A 16,712-nucleotide genomic window follows, 5' to 3' on the forward strand; every position below is an offset into this window, starting at 1 on the left:
CCTGGGATACACTGTATGAAATCCCCTTTGTCTCCCCCAGGATCTTTCCTGGGCACAGACCCTCTATGGGAAGTCCTTTGAGTGGATGGTCTTTGGAGACCTTCCTGGGTGTTGTGTCCTCTCAGCACTGCCCCTTCCTGGGTTTGTCACTTGAAAACATTTATTGACTTATTTAAGTAGAATATTTAATCAACAGAGCTTGAAACTATATAAAATGGTTCCAAACAGGCGTAAAAGATGTGAATTTAGAAAAAAAAATTATATATTCTAGTATTACATTCCATTTTTGTAGAATTCTTTCACTCTTTCTTCCTGAGCATTTGTAGTACGTTTTACAGGTTTTACTTTTGGGTGCTTTACAATTCCACGGCTTAGCCTTGCAGAGAATTGTTGAAGTATGATTATTTACAAATTACTTTCTTTCCCTGGAAATATAATTAACTGACATCTTAAATAAAGAAAGATATTTTAAGGTTTTCTAGTTGAACTAGTAAAAGACCTTTATAATTTTCTTTCTTCCTTTCTACATAAATACTGGGTTTAAGTGACTTTGGTGGTTTGTTCAAACTCTGGGTTTGTGTCATTGAAACTATTGATAAATAATGGTCCAGAGCTTCTCCAGTGTGGAGCAGAGGCCTGTGGTCAGTGACTCAAGCCAAGGTTTCTTTGAACCTGTAAAGTACTAACCTAGAAAAAAAAAAACAAAAGACATCTTTCCAAGTGAGAGACAATAAGCATTTATTTGAGATCACTAAGAATAGCTATTTGGGAAGCACTGATTCAGGCAGAAGCCCAAATAATGTTCCAGTTAGGAGATAAAAGCAAGAGGTATTTATGAGAAAGGAAAGGGAAACAATTACATCAATAGAAGGAAGGCACTAATATTGGTGCAGCTGACATAACAGTGTTTTAAATGTTCAGTTAGGTAGTCATCAGTCCAATAGTCATAAAATCTGCTTGCTTGTTATCTTTGCAAACAGTTCCTTGGGACACAGTGTTGCCTTAGGTCTAGTCCAAAGTTTATTTTGCCTGGTTTTAACATTCCAAGGTTTGAGGTGTAAGACATGCAAGGCAGTTCCTCTGGGATGGCAGCTCCTGCTTCATTTTAATGTGGTTCTGTTTATTATTGTTATTACAAAGAAAAGTACTTGAAGGCCTAGTGGTTCTACCTGGGGAGCCTCCCCTGCAGGTGTCCTACCTGCTCACACCTACCATAGAAGGAGCCTTTGCACGGAGAGAAGCTATAGCCCTAGAAAGCTGAGGGTGCCCGTGCACATGGGGGTAGGAGGGGAGGTCAAATGATGCCCTTTCTGAAGTTGTGGTTTGTTTTCTTTAAGCCTAGGCATTTTTTAGATTTTACATTTGAGTTTTATATCCACAGTGTAGGTACGCTCAGTGCAATTTGTGCACAGTGAGAGATTCTGTGAGGATCAGATGTTTGATCTTGTGGACAAAGGGTTTATGAATTGGGGAATTCATTTGAGTCAGGACCTTAAACTGAATCAGACTGAGAGTTTTGTTTTGGTTTTTTTGTTTGTTTGTTTGTTTCACCCTCACTCGAGGACATTTTTTTATTTTTTGTTCAGATTGAGTGGAAGGGAGAGAGAGGAAGACAGACAGAGAGAGAAACATCGATGTGAAAGGGACACATCGAGTGGCTGCCTCCCACACAACCCTGACCCAACCAGGGCCGGGACAAATTGCAACTGAGGTACGCGCCCTTAGCGGGAACCGAACCCAGTTCTCTCTGGACCGCAGGCCAACACTCTTAACTGCTGAGCCAAACCGGCCAGGGCTTTGTTTTGGTTTTTTACTCAGTTGAAGTTTATATTCAACTAGTATTGTCAACAGGAAGCCCACTAACTTTATTCCGTTTCCCTTCCTTGGTATTTCTGAGAATCTGGGGAACGCTTCCATTTTCCACAAATCCCTCCTGATGGAAGCTAACGTCTGTTGACCAGGCAGCTCCTCCGCTGGGCTGTCTGCTCCTGCTCTCTCTGTTCCTATTTGTACTCAAGTGAAGACCCAGACTCCTCTCTCAGTTCCCCAAAGCACATACCAGAAGGTTCCACTTAAGGAATTTTACCAGTTTTCCTGATAGCATCATTATCATCCTCATCACTATTACCTCTCATAAAAGCCTAGGGTGTAGGTTCTGTCAAGTTATTCCTTTAGCAGGTGAGGACTCAGAGGTTCAAAGAGGCTGAGAAACTTTCCCAAGGTCACTCAGCTAATTGGTGAGAGAGCAAGGCCCAAAGCACTTTCCAGAGTTCGGCTAATACTAGTGGTGGAAGGAACCACAGCTCATTTAAGGTGTTTAAAGTAATTTAACCTCCAGAATTCCGGTCAAGATGGTGGGTAGGTAAACGTGGTATCGCGTCCTCCCACAACCACATCAATGTTACAACTAAACTACAGAACAACCATCATTCAGAAACGCCTGAAATCAAACTGAATGGAAGTTCTACAACTACGGAATTAAAGCAGCAGCCACATCCAGACTGGTAGGAGGGGGAGAGGCTTGAGGGACCTGAGGGACCTGAGGGGCGGGAGGGGCGGGAGGGGCGGGAGGGGCGGGAGGGGCGGAGGCGTGATGGGCTGGTCCCACACCCACGTGTGGAGGATAAAAATTAGGAGGACACCTCGGCTGGGAAGGTCCTCCCTGAGGACTGAGGGGTCCCCGCCCCACACCAGGCACCCCACTCAGGGTTCCAGTGCCAGGAAGAGAAGTCTCCATAACTTCTGGCTGTAAAACCAGCGGGAACTGAGGCTCAGGAAAGCTGACGCGGCTGGAGCCCCAGGCAGCTCCTTAAAGGGCCCGCGCACAGACTTATCGGACTCTCTCCCTCTAAGCTTGGAGGGGAGGCAGCTCGAGGGCGCCAGAGACATAGAGGGAAGAACTAAGCTGTTTGGCACTAGAGTGAGGGATGGAGAGGGGGCTTTCTCCAGGACAAACGTGCTGTCAGAGGCCTTTGTTCCTTTGGTGAGCCCTTCCCTGGGGCAGCAGGCAGCCGCCATATCTGGGACTCCAGCAACCTGGCTCACACTGGTAGCCCCGCCCTGCTGACTCCCTGAGGCACTGCCCCACCCAACTTTCAGGCCCACCCAAGCTGTTGCCACTTGCATAACCAAAGAATTGGCCTGTATTGGATCCTGCTTCAGGTTTTCCTAAATTCTTTCAAACGAACAACATCTGGTCTCAGATAGCCCCATATTGCTCGTTAAGTAATACACAGAAACAAACACAGGGAGGCAGCCAAAATGAGGAGACAAAGAAACAGGTTCCAAATGAAAGAACAGAACAAAATCCCAAGTAAAGAACTAAGTGAAATGGAGGTAAGCAACCTAACAGACGCTGAGTTCAAAATACTGCTTATAAGGATGCTCAATGAACTTAGTGAGAACCTCAGTGAACTTAGTGAGGGCCTCAAGAGCATAAAAGAGGACCAGTCAGAAATGATGGATGCACAGTCAGAAATGAAGGAGGCATTAACTGAAATAAAGAATAATTTACACAGAGTCAATAGTAGAGTATGTAAATCCAAGAAGCAAACCATCAATTTGGAATATAAGGAAGCAAAACTCACCCAATCAAAACAGCAAAAAGAAAAAAGAATCCAAAAAAATGAGGATAGTGTAAGGTGCCTCTGGGACAACTTCAAGCGTGCCAACATTTGCATCTTGGGGATGCCAGAAGGAGAAGAGCCAGAACAAGAAATTGAAAACCTGTTTGAAACAATAATGGCAGAAAATTTTCCTAACTTGGTGAAGGAAACAGACATACAAGTCCAGGAAGCACAGAGTCCCAAACAAGATGAACCCCAAGAGGCCCACACCAAGACACATCATCATCCAAATGCAAATGTTCAAGACAAAGAGAGAATCCTAAAAGCAGCAAGAGAAAGGCAGCTAGTTACCTACAAGGGAGTTCCCATAAGGCTGTCAGCTGATTTCTCAAAAGAAACTTTGCAGGCCAGAAGGGAGTGGCAAGAAATATTCAGAGTGATGAAAAGCAAGAACCTACAACCAAGATTACTCTATCCTGCAAAGCTGTCATTTAGAATCGATGACCAGATAAAGAGTTTCCCAGACAAGAAAAAGGTAAAGGAGTTCATCACCACCAAACCATTGTTATATGAAATGATGAAGGGTCTTTTTGAAGAAAAAGATAAAATATATGAACAAACAAAATGGCAATGAATACATATCTATCAACAATGGAATCTACAAACAAAATGAACAGGTAGAACAGAACATTCTCATAGATACAGAGAACATTTTGTTGGTTGCCAGATGGGAGGGAGGTTAGGGGAATAGGTGAAAAAGGTGAAGGGATTAAGAAGTACAAATTCATTGCTAGACTGACAAACCTCAAAGGGAAAGGGGTTGGGAGGTGAGAAGAAATAAACCAAAGAACTTATCTGCATAACCAATGGACACAGACAATAGTGTGGGAAAAGGCAGGAGGGGGACGGGAGTGGGGCGAGAGTGGGGAGAAGGGGTCCATGGGGGAAAAATGAGGAACATCTGTAATACATTCTACATTCAACAATAAAGATTTAAAAAATAAAAAATAAAATAATTTAACTACATAGTGAGATAGCATTCTATTTTCATGTATCTTCTGCTCCTGATTCAGTGGAGGAAAGCCTCAGGTTGTTTCTAACAGCCTTTGGAAAGTTCTCTAACATGTGCCAATCTCCCTTTCTAACAAAGAAAGAGTAGGCAACAGTATGTAGCTTGAGTTTAAAGATATTGTTTTGTTTTCCTTGTATTTATTTTTATGGAATGAATGTTTGTTTCCCATTAAGGTAGCCATATAAATGCTCTATAAAAATATATTTAAGTTACTAAAAGTGAGATTTATGGGAAAATATTAAGCCAACAATAGTATAATTAGTTCATTAAAATGGTAAAAATTGTGAGGTTTGGGGCCTCAAGGCTTGCAAATAGTAAGGAGGAATTTAAGACAGGATGCTAGAATCCACTGTCAGGCTGAGAGCTGCCTCACTGTGAGAATGGAAGCCAGGGGGAGGGAGCACTTCCATGCCTACAAGAGAGGGGGGGGTTGTGATTATGTTCAACTTTCCGATTTTTTTTTATTTTTTTAAGGACAGAGAAGCAGGTTGCTTATCTGTTTTTATTCCAATATTGGGCATGGTTTATTATCATCATCATTATCATCATCATCATCATGATTCCTTTATCCACTGAATGTTGCAGCTTTTAAAATTTTTTTTATTTTATCCCAACCGGTGTGGCTCAGTGGATTGAGTGTCATCCCATGAACTGAGAGGTCCAAGTTCAATTCCCGGTCAGGGCACATGCCCAGGTTGTGGGCTTGATCCCCAGTCAGGGGTGTGCAGGAGGCAGCCCATTGATGTGTCTCTTTCATTGATGTTTCTATCTCTCTCTCCCTCTCCCTTCTTCTCTCTCTCTCCAAAAATCAATAAATTTTTTTAAAAAATCTGATATTATTGTATCTTTCCATGGTATTGAAATCACTGATGATTAAAGTGGTTATTGATGCAGTTGGATTAATATTTACCAAACCTTTTACTGTTTCCTATCTGTTGCTCTTGTTCTTTGTTTCTTTTGACATCCATCTTTTTTTCTGCCTTCTGTGGCTTTAATTAAGCAGTTGACCAAGTTTTTTTATTTCTCTCATAGAATATCAGTCACACATTAAAAAAAAAACACACAAATATTTTTAGTTGTTGCCCTTGAGTTTTGAGTATATGTTGACAATTAACTCACATCCTCTGTCTAGTCACACTGTACCACTTTACTGGTTGTGCAAGTACCTCATACCACATTATTCCCAATTCCCCCATCATTGTTCCTTGTCACATTACAGTCGTTTATTTCAATTACCCATAAGCATTTTTACTAATATTACTGTTACATTATTGTTAATATTATTTTAATCAAACTCTCATGTATTATATAATAAAAATATAAAGGTTTTTTATCTTTATTCCTATTTTAATCCTCCATCTTTATTATTTACATTCTGATTAATTTTTTAACATTTCACAGTATGCATACTAATGATAAATTTTCTCTACTTATGTCTCAAAAACTCCTATTCTTTATTTTTTATTAAGAAACTGTTTCAATGTTGACATTATTACAGAGGTCCCCTCCCCCACTTTTATTTCTCCTTTGTTTTTGGAGGATAATTTTGCTTGACACAGAATTCTATAATAGTGTTTTAAATTTCAAAATTTTCAATATTTTACTCCACTCTTTTTTTGCGTGTTTTTGTTTTTTATTTAAAGAAGTTTAATTTTTTTGAAGGACAGGGAAGCAGGTTGCTTATCTGTTTTTATTCCAATATTGGCCATGGTCCTTTGGTTCTCTATATATTACATCTGTTTTCCCCTTTGGCTTCTTTCAGTAAATTCTCTGTCTCTGATTTTTGTCTAATTCGAATATGATATACTTGGATATGCATTTTGTTTGTTTTTTTATGTTTTGTGTTTTAGAGCTTTCTGGATCTACATTGTGCCATCTATTATTAATTTTAGGAAACTTTAGTGATCATTTCTTCACTTATTTTTCCTGTTTCTGTCCTTTTTTTTCTTTTTGCTGTTTTTTTTTATGTGTACTTCAAACGTTGTGTTAAAGAAGGTTGCCCTAGGCTTCATGGATATTGTATTCTGTCTTTTTCACTGGTCATCATCTTTGCATTAGATGCTAATGAAATCAATTTTTTTTTTTTTATTGTAGGCCTTATGAAGAACAGAATATTTGGGGCATATTTAAAAATACTATCTCCCTCCCTATTTTGGAGGTGATAGTTTTCTGTGACTAAGGCTCTGATAGATCTAAGGAAAGTTGTTTATTTCAAGTTTTCTTCTGTTTTATTTTTGTTTGGGTTGTTGTTTTGGGGGGCGGGTTTTTTATGGTTTTAAATTTGTTTTAGTGTGTGTGTGTGTGTGTGTGTGTGTGTGTGTGTGTGTGGTGTGTGTGTGATCGAATATGACAGCTCCTAAGCTTTTAAATGCCACACCAGAAGTTGACAGAGTAGCCTGTAGAGTATCTTGTTGGTAAACACTTCCTCCGGAAATTGGAGAATGGAAATTTTATTTTCTTTTGGGGGAAAGCACTATTGAATCCTTTCTGTGTTAAATAATCATGGGCAAACTCAGCAGTGACCAGTGTGGACTTCACTGAACTCCCTTGAAAACTGCAGCTCTTAACCTATTCCTCAAAGGGCAGTGAGGCCCAGCATACCCTTTTAAGGCTTGATCATAAAGAGCTCTCCTGGCCTATTCTCTCACTATATGTTTTAAAATTGGCTGGAAACAGCCCTGAGCACATGAGTACAGGGATTTTGTGGTCTATCTTGTCACACCTTCTCTCTTGTGTCTGAGCTGTAAGTTTTAAATAATTTTCCAATGTCATTAAGTTGGACAGAGAAAAGGGAAGAACTGAGTCTGTGATAAAGACTACACAAGTTATAAGCAATGCTCTCCACAAGCATATTTACATTCAGCCAACTGTACCTGATTGCTGGTAAAGGCCCAGAGGACTTTACAATGACATGGTCAGCTGGCCTTGTTGAAAGTTAATTTCAATGAAAGGGAAAAGCTTCTAATTTTTTACTATACTTTATTCATTAAAACTTTATACATATTTTACCCTCTGCCTCCTGGAGTGTTGTAAATGGTGGGTAATTAGGAAGAAAATGAATTTTTTTTTTACAAGGAATCGATGGTCTTAAAATGATCATATATGTTTCATCTGTGTAGCATTTCTGTTATTTTCCTACATGCTCAGAACACTGACATTGGAGATAAATAAGATATAAAGTGATCACAGGAGAAATGTATAAGTAATTTCCATGTGTTAATGATGGCATTAAATTTATGAGAAAATAAGTGTGGACACAGAATATGTTTTTGATGATCAAGTCATAGATGAGATGTTTGGAGATAAGAGAATCATACATAATCTTCCTATAAATAGAGTCTAGTTCTGTTGGTCTCACTTATCCTACTGTACACATATTGGGATGTTTTAGGACTCAGTGGCCTTTGAGGATGTGGCTGTGAACTTCACCCTGGAGGAGTGGGCCTTACTGGAGCCTTCACAGAAGAAACTCTACAGACATGTGATGAGGGAAACCTTTAGGAACCTGGCCTCAGTAGGTAAGGATGAGGACATTTCTTAATTTGTCAATTAGAGAACAAGTATTGCTTGTTCAACATTGTCCTATGATGTATAACATGGAAAGGGAGGATTATGGTAAATAAACTGGTCATGGTCATAGTTCATCATGGATCTAGAAGTTAATGTTTTGTTTTTATGTTTTTTTAAATAAGTTTAATGATTTAGAATAATTTTTCTGGTTCTGAATTTTAGGGAAAAAATGGGAAGATCCTGACATTGAGAATCAGTACAAAAACCAGGGGAGAAAACTAAGGTGAGTTGCACAATAAAAAGTAGTATCTCGCCCTGGCCAGTTTGGCTCAGCGGTTAGAGCGTCGGCCTGCAGTCCGGAGAGACCCGGGTTCGGTTCCCGCTAAGGGCACGTACTTCGGTTGCAGTTTGTCCCCGGCCCTGGTTGGTCGTGCGGGTGGCAGCCACTCGATGTGTCCCTTCACATCGATGTTTCTCTCTCTCTCTCCCTTCCTCTCTCTCCCTCCCACTCTATCTGTACAAAAAATGGAAAAATATCCTCGGGTGAGGATAAAAAAAAAAAAAAAGTAGTATCTCGTGTGAGAGTTCTCATTTGATATGAAATTTTTAAAAGAAGCAAACAAAACTAATAAATCCTGCTTAAAATGTCTTTCTTAGAAAATGTTTACTAAAAATACTTTCTTAAATGTAACATAAATGTTCAGTGTTTGCAAATTTTATCACTTGGAAACAGTATTAATAAAGCCTATATATGAATACCACAGTTTGACAATAGCATGGGTGAAGTCTTGGAGAGCACTTAGTACATTTAATTTCAGACAATTTAGACAAGACATTATACCTACACTTTTCCTATAAATCATAATACATGTGACATATAAAATCATTAAAAATTTAAAGAAATCAATAATGTGCTTCTTTTTTTTTTTTTTTTTTATAGAAATCATATGTTAGAGAAACTCAATGAAAGTAAAGACAGTCATTGTGAAGAAAACGTCAACCTTATTTCAAATTTTAATCTAAAGAAGAAAACTACTGGAGTAAAACCACATGAGTATAGTCCATGTGGAAAAGTCTTTGTGTATCATTCATCCATTGATAGACTTATTAAATGTCACACTGGACCATATGAGTATCAGAAATATGGAAATAAGCCATATAAATGTAAGGTATGTGGGAAAGCCTTTAGTTATCTACAGTGCTTTGAACAACATGAAAGAAATCACAATGGAGAGAAAACCTATAAATGTAAGGAATGTGGGAAAGTCTTCATGTGCCTCAAAACCCTTAAAAAACACATGATAACACACACTACAGATTCTCCTTATAAATGTAAGGAATGTGGAAAAGTCTTCAATTGTTCAAGTTCACTTCTATTACATGAAAGAATGCACACTAGAGAGAAACACTATGAGTGTAAACAATGTGGGAAAGCCTTCAGTATTTCCAGTTCTCTTCAAATGCATGAAATAACTCACAGTGGACAGAAACCCTATGAATGTAAGGAATGTAGAAAAGCCTTCAGATATTATCAAAGTTTTCAAACACATGAAAGAAATCACACTGGAGAGAAACCCTATGGATGTAAAAACTGTAGTAAAGCATTCAGTTGTCTCAGTTATCTTCGAAAGCATGAAAGAACTCACACTGTAGAAAAACCCTATGAATGTAATATATGTAACAAAGCATTCAAGTATCCTAGTTATCTTCAAATACATGAAAGGACTCACACTGCAGAGAAGCCCTATGAATGTAAAATATGTGCCAAAGCATTTAGTTGTCTCAGTTATCTTCGAAAACATAAAAGAACTCACACTGGAGAGAAACCATATGGATGTAAAGAATGTGGAAAAGCCTTCAGATGTTATCAAAGTCTTCAAACACATGAAAGAAGTCACACTGGAGAGAAACCCTATAAATGTAAAATATGTTGTAAAGCATTCAGGTGTCTCAGTGATCTTCGAAGACATGAAAGAACTCATACTGCAGAGAAACCCTATGAATGTAAAATATGTAGTAAGGCATTTAGATGTCCCAGTTATCTTCAGATCCATGAAAGAAATCACACAGGAGAGAAACCCTATGAATGTAAAATATGTAGTAAAGCATTCAGGTATCCCAGTTATCTTCAAATACATGAAAGGACTCACACTACAGAGAAACCCTATGAATGTAAAATATGTAGTAAAACATTTAGATGTCCTAGTTATCTTCGAACACATGAAAGAACTCACACTGGAGAGAAACCCTATGTGTGTAAAATATGTAGTAAAGCATTTAGGTATCTCAGTTATCTTCAATTACATGAAAGAACTCATACTGGAGAGAAACCGTATGAATGTAAGGAATGTGGAAAAGCCTTCAGTTATCACACAAACTTTCGAAGACACCTGACAATGCACACTGGAGAGAAACCATATAAAAGTGTACAATGTGGGAAAGGCTTTAGTTATCCCAGTTCCTTTGAAACACATGGAAGAACTCACTGGATAAAACCTCTTGAATGTAAACAGCATGAAAAAGACTTGAACTGGCCTTCATTCTTACATGAAAATTCCAATGGAAGAGAAATAAACATGTAACACGAGAAAGCGTGATAGAAATTAATCCATATATAAGGTTCCAAAAACCTTTCAACATGAAAAAGTTTTTCTTGAAGTTGTAAATACATTGTGTTTATTAAATCTCCTTTTAAAAGTGCATTATTGGCCCTGGCCAGTTTGGCTCAGCAGTTAGAGCATTGGCCCACAGCCAGAGAGTCCCAAGTTCGGCTCCCACTAAGGGCATGTACTTCAGTTGCAGTTCGTCCCCTCCCCAGTTGGAGTTGTGTGGGTGGCAACTACTCGATGTGTCTCTCTCACATCAGTGTTTCTCTCTTTCTCTTCCTCTCTGCCTCCTGCTCTACCTGAACATAAATGCAAAACTGTCCTCGTGAGGATAAAAAATAAATAAAAATAAAAGTGCATTATTGGACCTTGGATTTCTACTAATTAATTTCAGAAATGAATATTCAGGTGAGATAATTTTGAAAGTTGTCTTCCAACAATAGTACATAAGATTAATATTGCGTTTTCCTTACATTTAATATATTTCTCCATTTTGAAGCCTGTTAGATCCATAGGTTTTTTGTGTTTTTTTTTCTTTATTGATTTTTTAGAGAGAGCATAAGGGAGTGGGAGAGGAAGATAGAAACATCCATTAGAGAGCACATCGATTGGCCAACTCCTGCATGCCTCCCACTGGGGATTGGGCCCACAACCTGGGCATGTGCCCTGCAGGAATCGAACTAACAACCTCTTGGTGCGTGGGTCGATGCTCAGCCACTGAGCCACACCAACCAGGAAATCCATAGGTATTTAAAGTGTATTTCCTATATGTAGTTGGGTTAATTTTTTTTTTTTTTATCCTCACCCGAGGACATTTTTCCATTTTTTGTTCAGGTAGAGTGGGAGGGAGAGAGAGAGAGAAATATCGATGTGAAAGGAACACATCAAGTGGCTGCCACCCGCATGACTGACCAGAGCCGGGGACGAACTACAACTGAGGTACATGCTCTTAGTGGGAACCGAACCCGGGTCCCTCAGGACCACAGGCCGATGCTCTAACCGCTGAGCCAAACCGGCCAGGGCAGTTAATTTTTTTTTAATAGCGTTTCATTGTTCTATGTTAAGGAGCCATTTTAAGAAAAACAGTTTGGTTGTTTGATTTTCTTGTGACAATCCTTTATATTCCTAGATTATTATATATAGTCTACCTTTTCCTCTGACAAAGCTTCTTTTTGGAGGTGATAGGTATAATAGCCTTTTCCTATTTTTATACTGATAAATATTTAATATAAATTTTATGTATGGCAATTTTATGAAAGAATGTTTTATGTAAATATTATTTTTATATTTGTGCCTTTGCTTTCTATCTTTCCTTCTGACTGGTATTTGGTGAATTGACTTTAATTTAAGACAAGGAACCTATAATAGGGCAACAAAATCTAGAGTTGGAAATATGCTCTTTGTGGGTAATCTTAGGAACTTGATTTTCCAGAATCCATCTTCTTTATAACTCCATATTAGAATTTATTAATTGCCTCACTTGCATTATATTTGGAAGCGAGGCATTAGTCAGATTTTGGAGCCACCATTTGGACAGATAAATACATAGGAACTTCAAGGACACCATCTTCCAGCCCATTTTGTTTTTTGATTCTTTGATTTGTCACTCAAGACTATCATCAAAACTGTCACCAGCTGACTGATAACCATTTTCTGAGAAGTGTAGGTTTTCACTGATAACTTCACAAGATCCACATCAAAAATCCATCAGAGTTTGGATTTTTCTGTAAGCCTTCTTGTGTCCACCAGGACACTTATTCAGACTTTTATGTTTGGGATTATTGTCTGATTCTTCTCTTCTCTAGATTATATCTACATAAGGTCTAATTTGTATAGGAAACACCTTGTGCTGTCAACAATGCTGAGAGTATGTTTTCCTGATTGCCCATGACATCTGCAATGGTGCCATCGAAAGGCCCTGGGAGTTTGTTTCTCACATGCAGTGGCTGCCTTGGCCTGTTTCTTCCATGTGAGAAGAGGCACCTTCCTCTTGTCAGGAAGACTGTGGGTGTCTCCAGTTACTTGTAGTTGAGTGTAATCTCTCAGTATGTCTTCAGTTATGTTTGATTGTAAGTGATTAAAAGTATGTACATTAAAAAAAGTTTTTTATTGATTGATTTTCAAGAGAGGAAGGGAGAAAGAAACATCGATTTGTTGTTCCACTTATTTATGCATTCACTGGTTGATTCTTATATATGCCCTGGTGAGGGATTGAACCCACAACCTTGGCACAGTGGGACGATGCTCCAACCCTAAGCTACCTGGCCAGGGCTGTGCATTTCTTTTTGTTAAATGACACTTGTGTAGATTATTCATAGAAATATTAACTGTTTTCTAATCCATGTGCTAACAAATACTGTTTTTTGTTTCCTGAGAGGATATGTTAAAATGTCTAATTATAATTAGGGGTTTTCAAGTAAACTTTGTGATTTTCTGCATTTAATTATTATACATTGAGTCAATTTTATCATGTGTTTTCAAATTCAGGTAATTTTTCCTCAGGCATATTTTGTTTTTCTATTTTTTTTATAGTTATGGTTTTTGTTGTGACACTAATTTTTTTTGTTTCTCTATTGATTTTAGAGAGGGAGGAAGGAAGAGGGAGAGAAATAGAAACATCAGTGAGTGAGAACATCAATTGGCTACCTCCTGTATGCCCTGCACTGGGGATCGGGCCCACAACCTGGGCATGTGCCCTGACCAGGAATCGAACCTGTGACCTCTTGGTGCATGGGTTGATGCTCAACTACTGAGCTACACAGGCTGGGGTGACACAAATTTTTATTCACTCTTAATACCCTAAACCATGTTTTTTGTTCAGTGTCTATTGCCAGTGACCTGCAGGTTGGCCAGGATGGTGCCTGTAGCCAAGGAAAGGAATATAATGAATTTTAATAAAAATAACCACAAGTATACATGGCTTTGGGGTGTAACATAATGGTTACTCAGGACTTTGATAGTATTTGGCCTGTGTCTAGTGGCTATTCAAGGCACCTGGACATTTTTTTATATTGAATTTTATGAGGAGGTAAACTTATTATGTTACTAGTAATCATAAACATTATTACCTAGAAACTGAAAACATTGTAGTGGAGCTAAACTTAATTTGTAAGATGTCCCAGTCAGTCATATTAGTAAGAAGAGAGAAATGTTGGTTTTTATTATGATTTGAAATGGTCACTTTTACCGTTTTTTGAGACATTTATTTTTGTCTTGATCCATCATGGTAACTCACTACCTTTGAAGAATGAGGTATGTGACATATTTTTTTTCAACAGCATAAGACTTGACCTTACAAAGATTTCAGGACAGCTCCCAGTCCTCCAAAACAGCTATGCCTTTAGTACTTACTATCTAAACACTGATATATTTCCTACAGTGTATTACATCATTTTCCATAAGTACTTCAGTTAAAATATATAAATTCACTTCCTAGTATATTACATAATATTTTAAATTAAATTTATTTATTTTTTGTTACAGTTGTCTCTCTTTTTTCCCCCTTTGACATCCTCCTTCCTGCTCCCACCCCCCTTCACCGTAGTGTCTGTGTCCATTGGTTATACATATATACATAATTTTTTATAGAGAAAAGGAAGGGAGAGAGATGTAGAAACATCAATGTGAGAGAAAAACATTGATTGGCTGCCTCCTGCACACCACCTATGGGGGAATGAGCCTGCAACCCGGCCATGTGCCCTGACAGAGAATTAAACCAGTGATTTCTTGGGGCATGGGTTAATGCTCAACCACTGAGCCACACCAGCCTGGCTATACATAATATTTTTAATATTACTTTTATGACTCAACTGAGGGCTATACATTTAGGTAAACTGTAAGAGAATACAAACCTAGCAAGGGAGAAGACAGGATCACTGGTCAGAGACTACTCTTAATGTTTCAACGTCCCTCATTTTCATGCACTGTAGAGTCATTGTACCCAATTCAGCACAGATAATCAAGGCCCTGTAGGATTTGGATGTAGCCACATGAGACAAACATGTTCTTGTAGTCCTGGTGCTTATATTTTTGTGGAAAAGAATGGTTAACATGGTATAACTTTAGTTTATAAGATGGAAATAAGGCCCTGGCTGGTTTGGCTCAGTGGTTAGAGTGTCAGCCTGGGGTCTGGAGAGACCCTGGTTTGGTTCCCACTAGGGGCACGTACCTCGGTTGCAGTTTGTCCCCGGCCCTGGTTGGTCGTGCCGGTGGCAGCCACTTGATGTGTCCCTTTCACGTCGATGTTTCTCTCTCTTCCTTTTTCTCTCTCTTTCTCTCTCTCCCTCCCACTCTATCTGAACAAAAAATGGGGAAAAAAATGTCCTCGAGTGAGTATTTAAAAAAAAAAAGATGGAAATAAGGACTTTGAAAAAAAAGTAAAAATTGACATGACATAATAGGGATAGTGGGGTATGTATATTTCTTCTCTATGAGGGTCAGAGCCTCAGTGAGTGAGGATGTCATTATTGATCACTTGTATTTCTACATGTAATATATGTTAACCACTTTTTCCGGAACTGCTTGGGTGTAGAAGTAAATAGAGGGCAGCAATACAGAATTTCTGATTTTCTTCATTAACAGTGATGATTCCCTATAAAGGTAAAAATATAGTCATGGCCTATCTTCATTTTTGTTATTACAAATTTGGGGTATATAACATGTGGTCATGAGTTTTGACATTGTTATCTGGACCTTGAGAGTTTTTATTGATTTTGGCCACAGATATTTATGGTGTCTTTTTGTGTTTGACATGCATTTTAAGAGGGTTTTCATTTATCTTTAAAAATTAAAATGTTATAGCATTCGAATGTTCATAGTGCTTCTGTGCTCACTGACACAATGCATACCTTATTATACCATGGAATTCTCCCAACTGAAGAAATAATTACATTTACCTGCACCATTATAGCTCATCCCTAATTTACTTTGTGTGTAGGGTGATATCCATGGAAATCTGTGATTCCCCAGTGGATGCACCATAAAGAGGTGTGGCTATGTAAAGGTCATTCAAGGAACAATTCAGGTGACTTTCAGAGAGAGGGTATCATTTGAGTAATACCATAATTGAGGAGAGGTGGGAAATTTTAAAAGTTTTCTTCTTGCAGCAGTGGTGGAAGACTTATTTCAGTGATCCACTCAGCCTCACAGGCTATTTTGCTGTTTATAGGATTCATTTTCATGTGCTCAGAGTTCCAGCACATTTTCTGGAAGGCTGGAAAACACAGGTAACAGCCTCAAGTTTTGTTCAAGAGCACAAGAAATTAAATCTTTTTCATGTTTTTCAAAGTTAAATAACATTATGGAGAGATTTTGTTTAAATCAGCACCTCAATCAAGAGTGATATCTTGGGTTGATGGTATATTTCCTATCTTTTGATGACAGTATTATTCAGTTCTGAAAGTACAGAAGTGCGTGCGTGCATGCGCGCACACACACGAGAATAACACTTGCTTTCATACACTAGGAGAATGTTAAGCTCTCTCAAATCTTGACTTTTGTGTTCAGCACTTCTTTCCACAAACTGTGGGAAACTTCTTAGAAGAATTAAAGTTCTTTGGGGAAGAATTACTCCCCACTAGGCCTTCCTTGCAGCCCTGTCTTAATTGAGAAAACACCCTCATCTCATGCACATAATCAGGACTGAAGTGAGAGGACTCACTGAGTCGACATCAAAGGAGAAAACAAATTTCTCAAGAACTTGTCCAAGTACCTGCCACTCCCTTATCATCTCCTCCCTACATCCTTTATTATGGAGGCTTTAGCAATCTCCTAGTATGCATCCCCGTGTCTCTGAACCACCCACGGTGGACTAAACTTCCCAAGGCATTCTGGTACCAGAAACTCTTACTCAGCTGGTGCTGAAAGATGGGCTACTGGCAGCCAACAGTCTTTTTGTAAGTGGAGCCCCTTTCACGGCCTGAGGAGATGACCCTCCACAGCCAACTTCCCATTCTGTGC

The 16,712-nt window shown here is 38.7% G+C and overlaps 1 protein-coding gene across 1 annotated transcript; it reads left to right on the top strand.

Annotated features, from left to right (window-relative positions):
- Window positions 1–9,341: 9,341 nt before the first annotated feature.
- Window positions 9,342–10,730, top strand: LOC118616429 (zinc finger protein 791-like; the record flags this gene model as incomplete). The annotated part of the gene is made up of 2 exons (XM_036241999.1): window positions 9,342–9,841; window positions 10,010–10,730. Coding segments are annotated over 2 exons (1,221 nt in total), but the record flags the coding sequence as incomplete, so codon positions are not given.
- Between the last annotated feature and the right edge of the window lie 5,982 nt (window positions 10,731–16,712).

Source organism: Molossus molossus, unplaced genomic scaffold (assembly GCF_014108415.1).
Source record: "Molossus molossus isolate mMolMol1 unplaced genomic scaffold, mMolMol1.p scaffold_m16_p_4, whole genome shotgun sequence".
Taxonomy (NCBI): domain Eukaryota; kingdom Metazoa; phylum Chordata; class Mammalia; order Chiroptera; family Molossidae; genus Molossus; species Molossus molossus.